This window comes from Hirundo rustica, chromosome Z (assembly GCF_015227805.2).
Source record: "Hirundo rustica isolate bHirRus1 chromosome Z, bHirRus1.pri.v3, whole genome shotgun sequence".
In the NCBI taxonomy this organism is placed as follows: Eukaryota; Metazoa; Chordata; class Aves; order Passeriformes; family Hirundinidae; genus Hirundo; species Hirundo rustica.
This window is the reverse complement of record NC_053488.1, coordinates 73,466,122-73,480,902: the sequence shown is the minus strand read 5'-3', so window position 1 is coordinate 73,480,902 and position 14,781 is coordinate 73,466,122. Positions and strand designations below refer to the sequence as shown.

General features: G+C 39.7%; 1 protein-coding gene across 1 annotated transcript in view; it reads left to right on the top strand.

Moving 5' to 3' along the window:
* Window positions 1–11,746, top strand: part of LOC120765670 (E3 ubiquitin-protein ligase KCMF1-like) — a 43,839-nt gene extending 32,093 nt beyond the window's left edge. Inside the window, 4 exon segments of the mRNA XM_040090758.1 lie at window positions 4,420–4,521; window positions 7,641–7,815; window positions 9,922–10,204; window positions 11,111–11,746. Of these exon segments, the coding sequence (XP_039946692.1) occupies window positions 4,420–4,521; window positions 7,641–7,815; window positions 9,922–10,204; window positions 11,111–11,372 (822 nt within the window). The 3' untranslated portion in view covers window positions 11,373–11,746.
* The last annotated feature ends 3,035 nt before the right edge of the window (window positions 11,747–14,781 follow it).

Genomic DNA, 14,781 nt, shown 5'->3' with positions numbered 1-14,781 from the left:
TTTGTGCCCACTGTCTCTCCTCCTGTCACGGCATGGCTCCATCATCCTTTCAGGTTTCCTTCAGGTATTCATGGACGTTTTTAAGATCCTTCACCCATTACCCTACCCCCTCCAGGCTGAATAGTTCCATCTTTCTCAGCCTTTCCTCCATTCCTCTCTGTAATCTCTTATTGAGCTCTTTTCAGTGTATGCGTGTGTGAGAACTGAGAACTGGGCACTGGTGCTGTGTGAAGGTGAAGGATCACAACCCTTGACCTGCTGGCAGCTCTGTTCAATGTAGCCCAGAACACCATTGACTTTCTTTGCCACAAAAGTGCACTGCTGGCCCATGGTCCACCAGGACCCCAGCTCCTTTGTTGCAGAGCTGTGTTCCAAATGACTGGCCTCCAGTGTGCTGGTTCCTGCGGCTATTCCTGCCCAAGTGCAAAACCTTGTACTTCCCCTTCATGATGTTCCTGTTGTCCCATTTCTTCATTTTTTTTTAAGGTCACTCTAAATGTGAAAAAAGCTTATCAGCCACTCCTCCTAGTTTTGTGTAATCAGCAGAATTCCCACTGATCACCACCATTTAAGCTCACCTACTGAGACAGTTTTCACTGCACCTCACTCTCTGCTTATCCAGCCTGAGCAGCAACAACTTATCTTTGAGCATTCTGTCAGAGACAGTGCACTGGTCTTACTTGAAGTCTAGGTAGGCAATTTCCCCTACTCTTCAGTCATCTACCAGGCCAGACACTTCAGCACTGAAAATAAGAAACTGGTCAAGCATGTCTTCCCTTTGTGTAGCCAGTGCTGACTACTAGTGATGATTTTCTTGTCTTTAATAATGCCTAAAAATAGTTAACAATAATTTCCTCACTTTCCCCAGGGATCAAAGCAAGATGACGAGCCTGTTGTGCCCTAGGTCCTCCTCTTACTTGCCTGTCCTTAAGATAGGAATGAAATTTGCTTTACTCCAGTCCTCACACACCTCATCCAGTCACCATGATTGTTCAAAGAGAGGGGGCTCACAATGGCATTTGCCAATTCCCTCAGCACCTCTTGGTGCATCACAGCCTGTGGGTTTAAGTATTGTTGTTCATGTAAGTATTCTGCAGAGTAATCCTCTTCCAGTGGGGGAATGTCTTCACTACTCCAGACTCTACCACTGCTCTCTGGGGACTGGAGTTGCTAAAGACCAGTCTTGCCAGTAATGACCATAGCAAAGTAGGTATTCAGTACTTTAACCTCTTATGTCGTGTGTAACTAGGCCTCACGTCTTTTGAGCAATGGGCCCACATTTTCCCTAGTTTTTATTTTCTATGCACATCTAGAAGACCTTGTTACCATGGACATTACTTGCCTGATTCAGTTCTGTTTGGGCTTTAGCTTTGCTTACGTTGCCCTGTGATGCTCAGATAATGCGTAAGATAGGCCATGCTACGGCCTACCCTAGGAGGGTAACTTCTGTATGTTTTCTTTTTGTGATTGAGTTTGTCCGTGTGTGTCTTGACCGTCCATGTAGGCCTCCTCGCATTTTTGCTTAACTTTGTATTCATTGGGATGGAGAACTCCCATGTTCGGGGAGGAGTGATTTTTCAGTGTTAACAGGCTTTCTTGGGGCCTCTTTACTCTCCAGGTACATATGCTTTGGGGCTCCTCCGAGCAGATATTTTAAGAGGCCGAAGTTTGTTTTGCTGACATCCGGGGTTATGATCTTGTTTTTCATCTTCTTCCGTGCCCTCAGGATCCTGAAATGCACCATGGCAAGGTCACTACAGCCAAGGCTTTCTTTGACCCTCACATCCCGACTGAACCCTTCCTCATTGGTAATTATGAAGTCCCATATAGTACCTGTCCTCTTGTGCTCCTTTGTCACTTGGAGGAGGAAGCTACCCTGAGTGCACTCCAGCAACCTCTTGGATTGCAGTCACCCTGTGTTGTCCTTCCAAAAGATACTAGATCCTCCATGAGGATCAGGTCCTGCAAGTGTGAGGCAGCTGCTCTGTGTCTCTAGAGGGCCTAATCTATTTGTTCCTCATGGTCAGGTGGCTTGTAGTAGACACCCCCTATAACATCTCCTTTGCCTGTTCTCTTGTTAATTCCAACACGTTAGATCTCCATCAGATCAACTTCCATCCAAACACTGCTTTTAATGCACCCCAGCTTCTCTCTACTTGAAGGGCAAGCCTCCCTTCCTGTTCCTGAAAGAAGCTTCTTCATCTTCTAAAGAACTGGTATTTCTTCACCCTTATAATGTCCAAGGGCAATGGCTAGAGTTATAAGGCAGAGGAATCTGGGAATCAGTATGATTATTGTTTCCGTTGGTGTTGAGGTTTCAGGTTAGTTGGACTGGTCCAGATAAAATGTAGTGTTCAGCTAGAAGTCTGCTAGCACTGTAAATAAATAAAAAAAAGATTTATGAGACTTCATAAGATGCCATCTCTTCAGTCTTGTTTCATAACAGGATGCAGATTTTCTGCTATTACGTTGCATTGCTGCAGCTTTTCCTCTCCTTCAGGAAGGCAGTAACTAGGCTCATTGTAGATGAATTGTAAGCACTTGATTGTTGATACTTGGATGATAAAACTGGGGAGAGCTTCTTGCAGTAATGAAATAGACAATCTGAGACAATCCTGATGTCCCTGTTCATCTTCTGAGATCCCAATGACTCTTGTTGAGGTTACAGAAGTGCTGTTGCTTAAAGTGGTTACTTTGTATATAAATGGGAAAGTAGTGGTAGTACAAGCACAGTTCTGAAAGCTGGAAGATGCTCTATGAGTGGGATTAATTTAGGCCTTCAGGGTCATCATTTAGGGTTGAGTGGTGATTTCTTAATACAGGTGCTCATAAATTCAAGAGAAAGTTCTGGCAACATTTGCCTTTCATCTGCACTATTTGTTCATGCGTGTTATAATTAACAATGATTTTTAGCTGTGTCACGCTTCATCAGTGATCCTTGTTGTGACTCTGTCAGAGCTTATGCTTAACTAAATTGTTGTTTGTGCATAACAGTGCTTGAGTAACTTTCCCTAGTCAAGAGTTCTTGAAAGTTTAGTTGATATTTAGAATTAGGGTTGGGATACTTTGGTTTCTTCTTACTCAGTATTCATTATAACCTTTTCTTAACTGATGTTTTTTCTGAGGTCTGAGTATATTCACAAGTATGTGCAGTTCATGACACCTTTGTCACATTAACAAAGAACTTCCTAGTGATTTCCTGCTTTCAGGGGTATGTTGTTTGTCTTATGGTGGGTTTCTGCTTCCTTGGAGTAGCTTAAATAAAAGAAGATTGCTTCAAAAGTATTGTTCTCCTGGTATGAGAAGATTAAGCAGCTGTAATGAAGTTTAGGGAATTCAGAACCATCTGTGCAATACACATCTATTTCTACATCCCTACAGGGTAGCTATATGATATGTTGGCATAGCTGAGTATTTATTATATTATGTTGCGCTATGAGTTGCCCTGTAGTGCAGTTGTTTGGCTTCTGTAGTGGTGGAAAATCTGTGGAGAGAAGCGCTGAACGTTGAAAATAAGGGAAGGAGTTTTAGCAAAAAGCTTTTAAAATGCCTAGTTTTCTTTTCAGAACTGGCCACTAAAATTAAAGTGGAATCAGGTGCAGCAGTTCCTGTCAAAAGCAGCTAAGATTCTACAGTAAACTTACTCGAAGACCTTGTTCTCACCTCCATAAGAGTACAACACATGTGTGCTCTTTTATACAACTGTTCTTAATGCTCATGGTCTTTTGAGATCTATGTTTAACAGCTTAAGTATACACATGAAAAATGAAAGAAAAATGGAAGATGCTGTTTGTGGAGTCAAAGAACAAGTCAAAATTATGGTAATAGTAGTAGTAATGTTTGCCTGCTTAGTTAACTGTACTTCGGTTTAAAAGACAAAACATACCAGCCAAAATCTTCGGGGGAAGTGGAGGAAGAAAACCCCAAACCAAAGAGAGACCTTAGTACCTGCTCTCAAAATACTGTTGTGGAGAGAGGTATGGAGATCAGCTCTTCTCTGCCAAACCTGCACCCCCTGGGTGGGATGCTCTCTGCTTGATACTTACCAAATACAGGCATTCTGATTCCTCTGCTGGGATGAGTGTCAAGCAGGCAAATAGCATTCCTGTATGATTCAACTCTAGTGTCTGTGGCAGAATTGGCATGCAGAAATACTCAAGATACTGCAAATTCATTTTGAGAACCCTAGCTCTGGTTTTCATAGTATTCTGAAATTCATAAAGAAAAAGATGAGTAAATTACTGTCCGCACTTGAGTAATTTTTCTGAGTTTATTGAATATATTGATATCCAGGTGTTTGTGAATACCAAAATGTGATTTTAAAGCATAAGAGACAATGTCTAATGATTGACTTGATACAAGTTCTGTTTCTTGTAATACTTATGAAGTTGGGTTTTTTTCCTTGCTTTGTCATTTCAGATTTGTCCAATATGTGCAGCATTACCTGGAGGGGATCCGAATCACGTAACAGATGACTTTGCAGCTCATCTTACACTGGAACACAGAGCTCCTAGAGATTTAATATCCTTTACAATTTCAGGCAAAGAGGCTAGACTGTTTCACCTAGTAGTTATGGTGACTTGGTTTGACTTCTGTAGTCAAAGGGTCCATATTCTGGATTTCCTGGAACTTGGGTTGCTAAAGATGTATATGTTAAAAATAAAAAGGTTCATCTGTAAGTTGTAAAAAGGGTAGTTCTCAGACTGTGCACAGACTTGTAGGTATACTTGAGTGTTTTTTGCTCTAACAGTGGAAACATTGAAAGTATTTTGACATACAGAGGTTTTTCCTATTTGCACTGTGCTTTATCCTGCCTCATGATTACTCTTGGTGATGTTTTATGTATCAAGATTCAGTGCTTATATATTTATGATATAAAGATGGTTCAAGCATGGCTGCTTGTAAGAGAAGATTGTAAACTTGCTTAACTGCTTTTAACTTTTTAACTGCTTTTAATTTTTTAATAATGTAGTTTTGTAGTGTTACTGACATTTTGTAATACAACTCAGAAAACCTTCAGATTTTCTGGGAAATAGGATGTTGTCCTTCACTTACCTTAGCAGCCGGTTATGGACATTTATTTATGCTTGATGGCTGAAGAACTGGAACTGTTGGGATTTTTTTTCATCCTTGTTATAAGAATATTTGTCTCCTTTTTAAATTTTTTTTTCCTCTCTAGGATTAATTGGTAAAGTATCTTTTGGGCTTTTATTTAATGACATGCAAGCTATGTAGCATACCTACAGTAAGTAATCTCTGAATTATTTCTTTGTGTCTCATTTAAACAAACAGAAAAAAAAAGAATGCATTATAACTTCAGTGGCTTATTTGTTCTGAGATTTTTAAAAAGGAACAAAGAATAATGTAAGTTCAAGCAGTTGGGGAAAAAAGCCAAGCCCTATCAAATAGAGTTAATTAGACAAATAGAAAGGAAACAGCATTTGAGGTGATAGCTCCACTTAAGTTTTGATTGGTTTTGATTGTATTTAAGTTTGTTTGTATTAACATGGTTTAAGGTCAGGAGAGACTAAATGCGCAGGTTAATTACTGTGCAATAATTGAATCAGTGTACAGGAGTTTAGATGTAGATTGGCTCTGTAAAAGGTGAATTATGAAACAATGATACAAAAACCAGTACAAAGTCAGACAAAAGCAGTTATCTGTACTTCCCTTTCTCAGGAATAGGAGCGGAGCTCTCAGCGCCTGGGAGAAGCAAGGTGCTGATCACGGTGGCGCTAGCCATGAGAGCTTGATCCCAGGCAACCCTGTGGTCATCAGTGGCCAGGAGTCATGCTGTCCTCCTTTTCTGGAGGAGGTGGGATAAGATTGATGAGGGGAGAATATCTTCCTGACCACAGGATCTTTCCTGGCCTTTGGACATCCCTGAAGTGTTGCTTGATGGCTGATGTGGTTTCTGTAATTTCAGTTCTGCTCATTGTACCAACTGTGAGATTTTCATAGCACCTGCCTAATTAGGCTTTTTCTATCAAGAATTACATAACTACATAGCAGTGTGCCAGAGTTCTAACTGTGGACTTCCAACGTTGGCTTAACTGTAAGGCAGGAAGTTTAAATTTTTCCAGCTACAGAGTGAAATTAATTTCCTACTGAAATGCACAAGATACTTGATTAGAATTCAGGCTAATGCTGCATTTTCCCACCCCTAGTACCAGAGATGCCACCAGGTGACTTTTACTTAGGGAATGTTTGAGCCAGAAAAGTCAATCTTCCTTCAAATATAGAGGAGGGTTTCAGTCATTCCAAAATGGATCTGTTTGGGGAATACCAATGCCCATAATTAAAGATAACGTCTTTCGAATTTCCTGCTTGTATTCTGTTGTGTTGGTGTCCAGTGTTGCCAAATTTCCAAAACCTGGTAGGAAGTATCTTGAAGTGACTGTTTGACATTGGACTCTATCATATCTAGAAAGAGGGATATCTAAGGCAGGAAAAAAGGAAGAGAAGATTTCACTCAGGGTCTGGCAGTATAGGAAACAAGAACCATCACTCTGATACAGCATTATATTCCTGAATATGAAGTTGAAGCTGTACAGAACTCTCCATGCCCTGTAATTGCCTTCATGTACAAAAAGGAGATAGAGAAGAGAACCATAGATGTTAAGTTTTACACTGTAGCATAACTAACAGTTTTGAAAGAAGCAAACATTCTGTAAAGTCTTGTAATGGCCAGAAGCTCTCTCTTGCCATGGGAAGTCAGGTCACACCTTTCAGTCTTAAGTTCTTGACCTCCGTGACATCATGAGGTTCTGCTTCATAACTGTTATTTATGAAAAGTGCATTAGATGCTACCCTTACACAGAAATTGATACCATATGAGTGGTAACCATATTATTATAAAAATTAAAAACATCAGAGATGGAGATCTAAGCTAAATTATAGTAATACTAAAATAAATTATTAAAGCTTATGCCATTTCATTTTTCACCAGTGAGTCATGCCAGTGATTTTTATGAAGAAGCCATATCTGGACTGTCTTGGAGGAAGTAATGTGAACAAATTTATAACAAAAATAATCTTTAAATTTGTTGATTACTTCAAAACTTATATGAGAACCTATTAAAAAAGTGATACAAAATGCAAGCATTTGATAGGGGAAAGTGGGAGAAAAAGAGAAAATTAAAAGCATTGTCCTGCTGGAATTAGTGGTATTTCTTAGGCTGTAAGAAGAAAGGTGAAACAAAGGGATGTGATTAATATGCTGAATACTCCAGAAACCTACAGTTTCCTCAGGACTGAAGTGATGAAATTTCTTGGATAAAAGCATGAAATACAGAAGTCAAAAGAAATTTGGTTATTATTCTGATAGGAATTTTTATTATTTTTGATACTTAATGTAAGAATTGGAAAGGGAGAACTGAAATCCCTGTCTCAGTAGTAAGCTTGGCTGAACACTGATTTGTGTAGGTTTTCATAGAAAAGTTGGATTAAAAAAAAAGTTACCAGATCAGTAAATCTGATCTGTAGCATAGCTACAATGTACCTTAGCTTTGCTTCAGCAGTTGAATCATTACTTTATGAATCAAGAACAGTACACCTGAGTATTTGACCCATCAAATGTCCTTTAATGGTCATTTAACACTCAATGCTAAACAGTTCTGTTTTCTTAACTTCTTGGCTACGATGAATCCAGTGGCGTTCGGCATGTACGTAGGATGTTCCACCCAGGCCGGGGTTTGGGAGGCCCCCGTGCTCGTAGATCAAACATGCACTTTACTACCAGTTCTCCTGGTGGGCTTTCGTCTTCTCAGAGTTCGTATTCTCCAAGCAATAGAGAAGCCATGGATCCTATAGCTGGTAAGAGCTGTAACCACAAATTTTACCCCAGTGTCCTCCTGCTACTGAGGAAGGAGAATGCAAGATGACACTAGGTGCCCTGCCCTGTGTTGCTGGGAAGCTGCACATACAAGCACAGCATCCCACAGAACGGGTGAAGTGGGAAAGGGTATTCTTACTGTCAACATCAGGAAATAATTAGGCTGTGTCTTTAGGATTCCCAGAAATAACTTGTTCCTTCTATTTTTAGCTCTGATGTGAAAATAACTTGTTTTTTACAAGGAAGAAAATATAGAATGAAGACAATTCTGGAAACAAAGACAGTTTTGTCTGTGGGGAAATCTAAACATTTTAACGCCATGGTCTTTGACCATATCCACATGTCAGGGAAACCTCAGAAAGTCTGCCACAAATCCACCTTTACTTCACATGCAAAGGGGACACAGTGCTCAAACTGGAGCTTGCCAGTATCGGACTGTGACTTCTTCAGGGGGAGATAGCCAGCCATCTGGCTTAAGGAGGCATTGCTCCTGGAAGGGGAGCTGTGGATCCACTGCCTTCCTTAATCATGGTCCCCTTTGCCTGCCTTCTGATGGCTCTGATGCTCTTTTGGCCTGGTGTGACCTGATGTTACTCATTAAATTAGCTGTGAAGAAATAGCCCATCAAGAGAAAAAAATAAGTGAGGTCACAGGTGAGTTTGTACAAAGAGGGAGGATGTTCTTGGAGCTTCCAGTGTAAGACGTCCTCTTTCTTTTGCCAGGGCAGCTGCTTCAGCTCATTTAAAATGTGAGGTGACTGCTGAAGTTTGCTTTCAACCTTGCAGGACCCACTTGGCAGCATTAAATGTGGGGTAAAATGTCATTGTGCATTTATTCTCTTTTGGTGGAAGATGTGTTTCTGCATTTAGAGCACACTGAGCTGGGTGTCCATCTTGTTTCAGGACTGTTTTGAGTTCACACCTCTTTCCAAAATGCTGCTTCCCTATATTCCAAGGTTTGGTTTACAGTGAGAATAAACATATCTTAATCTTACCTCTGAGTTTTAGATGCGTGCCTTTTAGTAGTAATAAATAGGAAAGACCACAGTGACTTCTGTTTAAAGTTTATAGCATCAGTTACTTTTCTTAAACTTTTTTTTGTCCAGGTGGCATTCTCTAGTAATTAAAATTTACTTAATTTTGCTGCTGCTGTCAGTGTTGATGAAAACTACTTGACCTCTCTAGTTCATTTTTTGCTCCATCAAAACCAGCTTGCTTTAGGATTTTTACATTTTGTTAATGCAGTGGAAGAAAAATTGTCATGACCTATATAGTAACTTTGTAATGTAGAGGAGAGGGACAGGAGCAGGATTGTCCCTTGCTTCCTCTGCCATTGCATCGACTGCAGCAGGTATCTGAGATAAGAAGTACCTTCTGCACAAGGCATAGAAGAGATTCTGCAGTAATGCACTGAGCAGTAACACACTGCTAATACTTCTTAAAAAAAAAACCCCAAACTTTATGGATAAAATTTGCAAGAAACATTCCATCTTTCTGAATTGGAACTTTTAATAACAGAGGGGGGTTTTAATTGCTAGGCCTTCTCTATGTTTGTGGCAAACATAAGAATTCGTACAGAATGTTTTCGATGTAAAGCAGTGATTTAATACATTTTCGTAACAAAATTTCTCTTCCTAAATGTTTGTAGCAATGGTACAGTAGTTCTCTGTTGGCTGCAGCACAGCTTCTGTTTGGGATAATTGGGAGGATGAAGCTTGTGTTTTGAGGAAGCACTTGTTGAAAGGAAAAAGCAGCATCCAAAGACAAAATAAAGACATTTCTTAGTCAGTGGCTATTTTGACTTGAAGTTTCAGAGAGTGTCTGCAGAGGACATCTTCTGCCAGGCTACCTAGAGATTGGCTCTCCTGTCGTTGTTGATACTTTCAACTTGTCTTGTTATTTGGACGAAATATGCATAAATTAGTCTTAATCTTTATGGGTAGTAATCTTCAGTCTTCTCTGAGCGTTGTTGGGTTTTAATGTTAGTTGAAAAAAAGATTGAATTCATGCACTGGAATTCGGTGTGTTATTCTGCTGTGTAATGCTCATTAAGACCTTAAGTCATAGAAGCTTTCTCTTCTCTGGCAGAGCTTTTATCCCAGCTATCGGGCGTGAGGCGTTCTGCAGGAGGACAGCTCAACTCCTCTGGTCCTTCTGCTTCTCAGTTACAGCAGCTGCAGATGCAACTGCAGTTGGAACGGCAACATGCACAGGCAGCAAGACAGCAACTGGAGACTGCACGCAATGCAACCAGACGCACCAACACGATCAATGTCAACACCACTATGACACAATCTACCACAACAACTAGCACATCTAACACAGAAAACAGTCAGCAGACTATCCAGAATTCCCAGTTCCTTCTGACAAGGTAATTTGTTCCATGTATTTACTTCTTGAAATTTCTGTTCACCTTAGTTCTAGCAGAGGTACAGAGCTTGATGAAGCTTATGTGTTTGGAATCAGGCACATGCCTGGGATGGCATTAATTAACAGAATACTTACCTGGTTTAGAAATTATACTTAGACCCAGGATAATTTAAAAGAGGATTCACTTCCTGTATCATCCCAGTTCTTCTAGGGCACTGACTACTGACCGGAAATAAAAGTATTTTCCACATTTCCTCTGCCACACCATCTGCAAACAAACTTTTGTTTGTCTGGTATTATGGAAGAGTGTGGTAATTTTTACAGCTCCTGTGCCTGAATTTGAATCAAATGGATTTTTATCTAAATTCAAAATAATGCCATGTGACATCTTTCAGTCAGAAGTTCACTTGACAACCTTACTTGAAGCACCCACAAGTGTCACAGAGTTGGACTTTCGGAGTTGGAGTGAGCCATGTCCTTGCCTCTATCAGGGAATGCAGTGTGCATTAGGAGAAGTGGAATTACATTCAGTAATCCATGCATAGGTTTTACATGTGCAGTGATGTGTTTTGTGGCCAATGTAAATTTAAAAGTTGATGTGGAAACAAAGGAGGCATATAATTGCATGTCCAAGAAATGGCACCAGCCCTGCCTGAATAGCAGGAAAGTTCATAAACAGTTTTTGATGTTCCCCTGACTTTGGGCTCCACTGCAGTTGCTGTTGCAGCAGCAGAGAAGGGGTGGATAGGCAAATGCATGCCTGTTGTACTGGAGTGCTGGACATGTTGAAGGGCATGTAGGACTGTCCTGAAGGAGCAGTTTCTGAGCACATCTCAGCCTCTCTGTGGTGTCACCAGTGAAATAGGCTTTCAGCAACTCTCTCTTCTCTTCCCTTGCTGCTGCACAGGTTGAATGATCCGAAGATGTCAGAAGCAGAGCGTCAGTCAATGGAGAGTGAACGGGCAGACTGCAGCCTGTTTGTTCAGGAGCTTCTACTGTCCACCTTGATGCAGGAAGAAAGTTCCTCCTCAGACGAGGATGAGCGGGGGGAGATTGCAGATTTTGGTGCTATGGGCTGTGTAGATATTATGCCTCTAGATGTTGCTTTAGAAAACCTAAATTTAAAAGAGAGTAATAAAGGAAATGAGCCTCCTCCACCTCCTCTTTGATGACATCCCACTTTGCAGACAATGTCCTCTGTGCTGTATTTGCCAATGAAAGTGGACAACAACTATCTTGGGTTTGTTTTGGTGATTGTAATTTCAGGTCTGTCACTCTTGTTACATTGTGTACATTCAAAAGAAAGAGAGAAAAGATATATATGATAATCATTTCCACTTAACTAATTTTTACTTCTAGCAGGCAAATGTAGGTTGCAGTGCAGAGCAGAAGTCTCTGTGTCCTGTACCTTGACATGCAAAAGGCTCTCCTAATACTTCACATTCAAACCGAAGAGGAAAAAAAAATGAAAAATCTCTAATGAAGCTGCTGTGTGTATTTATGAATATTAATGAATAAAAACTGCTTGGATGGTTTACCTTAACTACTGCATGACATTTTTTGCAGCGTGCATGAGTTTTAGTGACCTTGTCATTTAAAAACTTAAATACAAGGAGTAAAACTAAAAATCCCAAAGCTTTCCCATTATTCCAAGGTTAGGTGATGAAAAAGGTTAGCGCTGGGTAGCAGTTTGTGGCCACAAAGTAGCTTTTTAATAAAATGTGACAGAATGATGAGTTCATGTGGTGTTCCTGCACAGGATGGAAACTCTGCAGTTGGATACGTTGTTGTGACCGGGTGTGGCATTTTGCTGAATGTGACCATTATTTTGCCCTCTCAGCTGTCACTGCAATGTGGAGTTAAACTTCATTTTATGCATCTGTAGGAGACACAACAGTAAGGCCACTGCTGGAAGCTACTGCAAGGGGCTTTTGTGTGCCCTAAAATCAAATGATGTTCACTTTTGTTTAAAGTTTTTCTTCGTTGTGGTTGTTAAAATTTTTTAATTGTTAATATGTTTTATTCAGGTGTAGACAATTCATATATTCACTGTGTTTCTTAAAAAAAAAAAGTTAACCTGGATCCTGTTGTCTTAGTTTAAAAGCCTTTCACAGCCTCAATCATATTTTGAGTTATTTATGTATTTGCTTCATAGTTTGCAGAGACCTGACAGTATCAAGAGAGCTTGAGAGTTTGGATTCCCAGACTGTCAGTATATTACACGAAATTCTTAATGCTAACTTTAGCACCTTTTATTTATTATTTCTTTTGGTTATTTTTGCTGATATGATATTTAAAAAAAAAAAAAAAAAAAAAAAAGTTGGAAAAAAGCCTTTTAGTTGAATCATGCCACCTACATGTCTATACAGTTAATCTGACTGGTTTGGAAAAAAAAGAGTATGGTGTTCTTGTGCATAGAAATTCATAATAGTCCCAAAGCAAGGACAGAAGTGGGTATGTTTGGTCTTGGGTTTGGTGGGTTTTTGGGGTTTTTTTGTTTTGTTTTGTTTTTGTTTTGTTGTTTTTTTGGTTTGGTTTGGTTTGTTTTTTTTTAATTTGGTTGGTTGGGTTTTTGGTTGGTTGGGTTTTGTTGTTGTTTGGGGGTTTTTTTCTGTTTAGTTGGTTGGTTGGGTTTATTTGGTGAGTTGTTTTGAATGTAAAGTTAGATGATAAAAACAAAAGTGCACACAGCTTCTGATGAAAATTTAAACTAGGCTTATGTCATGATGATGTCTTTTCAGATCTCTCACCTCACCCCCTCTCTCTTTCTCTGTATCCTCTCATCTCAGCAGCATTGTAGAGTAAACGTAATGACTTAATGACTTGGATACCACTTGGTGTTCTCAGCAGAACTGTGACATGTATGCTAATCCAAAATAACAGCAGGAAAAGAACAACCCCATAGACTGAAGTTTAAGGTCCTTCCTCTTTTTTTTTTTTTTTTTTTTTTTTTTTTTTTTTTTTTTTTTAAATCATCAAATCTTGATTGTTTTCATATAGAGCAGCATTAGCTTTGGTTGGGTTTTTTCTTTTTTTTTTAGTCTCTGCAACAGAAAACTTTACATGCAGCCTCTGGTTACCCTGAGAGTTACCCCAGTAGGGGACTTTTTTATTGATTGTTGAAGACTTTCAAAAATTTTTCAAGCTGTAGTTTTTCAAACACATCTTCTGCACATTACAATAAGACACACGGTTCAATAAAGCATTTTCAAGACTGTTGTTCAGTTGATTCTCTTTGGTTTTAATGTATTTCCCAGACAGTTTTGTTCCAGAAATTTCTGCATCTGCCTTTAATTCTAACTGTATCTTCCAACACAGACTCAGGTTGTATAGACATCCTGGGTGGTTTGTATAAATACGTTTTAAAAACAAATGCTTTGGCAGGTGATAAAGTGTGTAATCCTAAACTCTTCCCAGGTAGGTGAATTGAAGGCTGCATAGGCCAAGATGCATTTAAAACAGGCTCTTCTCAGTGTGTTGTTGTTTTGTATTTGGTAAGGCTGGTCTCTTATATTGCCCAAATTCCAGATTGCACTACAGTTGATTGGAAGAGCATGCAAACCAGTGCTACCCTTGTTTATTTAGAGTCTGAATACTTGCTGCCTTGGATTTAAAAGTATCTTTGAACATCATATTAACTAGTACAAGTCTCCAGTGGGTTGGGAGGCTGTTGGAACTTTTTTTTTTTTTTTTTTTTTAAGATGAAATGGCTACTAGGAGGGTATTCCGGTAGTCAAGTTCTATTTACAGGGAAGTGTTTTTCCTTCTCAGAGTGAGTTTTGCCAAGGTAGTATTTTTGGGGTATTTCCAAGACATTTAGTTTTAGGATACTTTGGGCTGGAGTGAGTACAGCCTACATCAGCTTTGAAGGTGAATCCTACAGGCTCTTACTGCCTTTTCCATGTGAGAGGGGGGGAAAAAAAAAATCACAAAACAAGAATTTTAAAAACCATCCCAAGACCACATCCCAACATTCAACATGGACAATGCCCTTCCTGGAACAGGAACTTGGAGTTTGTGGAGGGCAGGGACACCGGTACTGTGACTAGGTGGTCAAGGTCGTGTAAAAAAGCACTTTCAAAGGTACCAGCAAAAGCAATTTTATAAAAAATTTGTGAAAGCATGGCTAAGTTCTATGGCAAGCTTGCTCTGTTACCACATAGATAAAGCACACACAAAGGAGAACTAGATTGGAATCGAACTGGAGTGACACAAGACTAGAGACTGGGGATGCAAAAGGGCGAGGATGGAGACTGTAAGGGGGAAGGGACACCCTCCCATGGAGTCTCAAGGTCCGCAGTGGACCCCCTTACCAAATCTACCCTTGGAATTGCTCAGTGCTTTATGCATAAAGGATTTGGCAGCAATTAATAATTGACTGATTTACAGCAGACAAATTTTCTGTAAAATTTGCCATAACCACAAGAGTAAGTTAATTTTGAATCTAAGATGGCAACATTAATGCTACACTTGGTACAAAGTGTTGAAGTCAGTTTTCGCACATTCGCACAGACATGTATACAAATATTCATGTGTGTGCATATGTACAAAACACCTGTTTAAACTCCACAGAGTTCA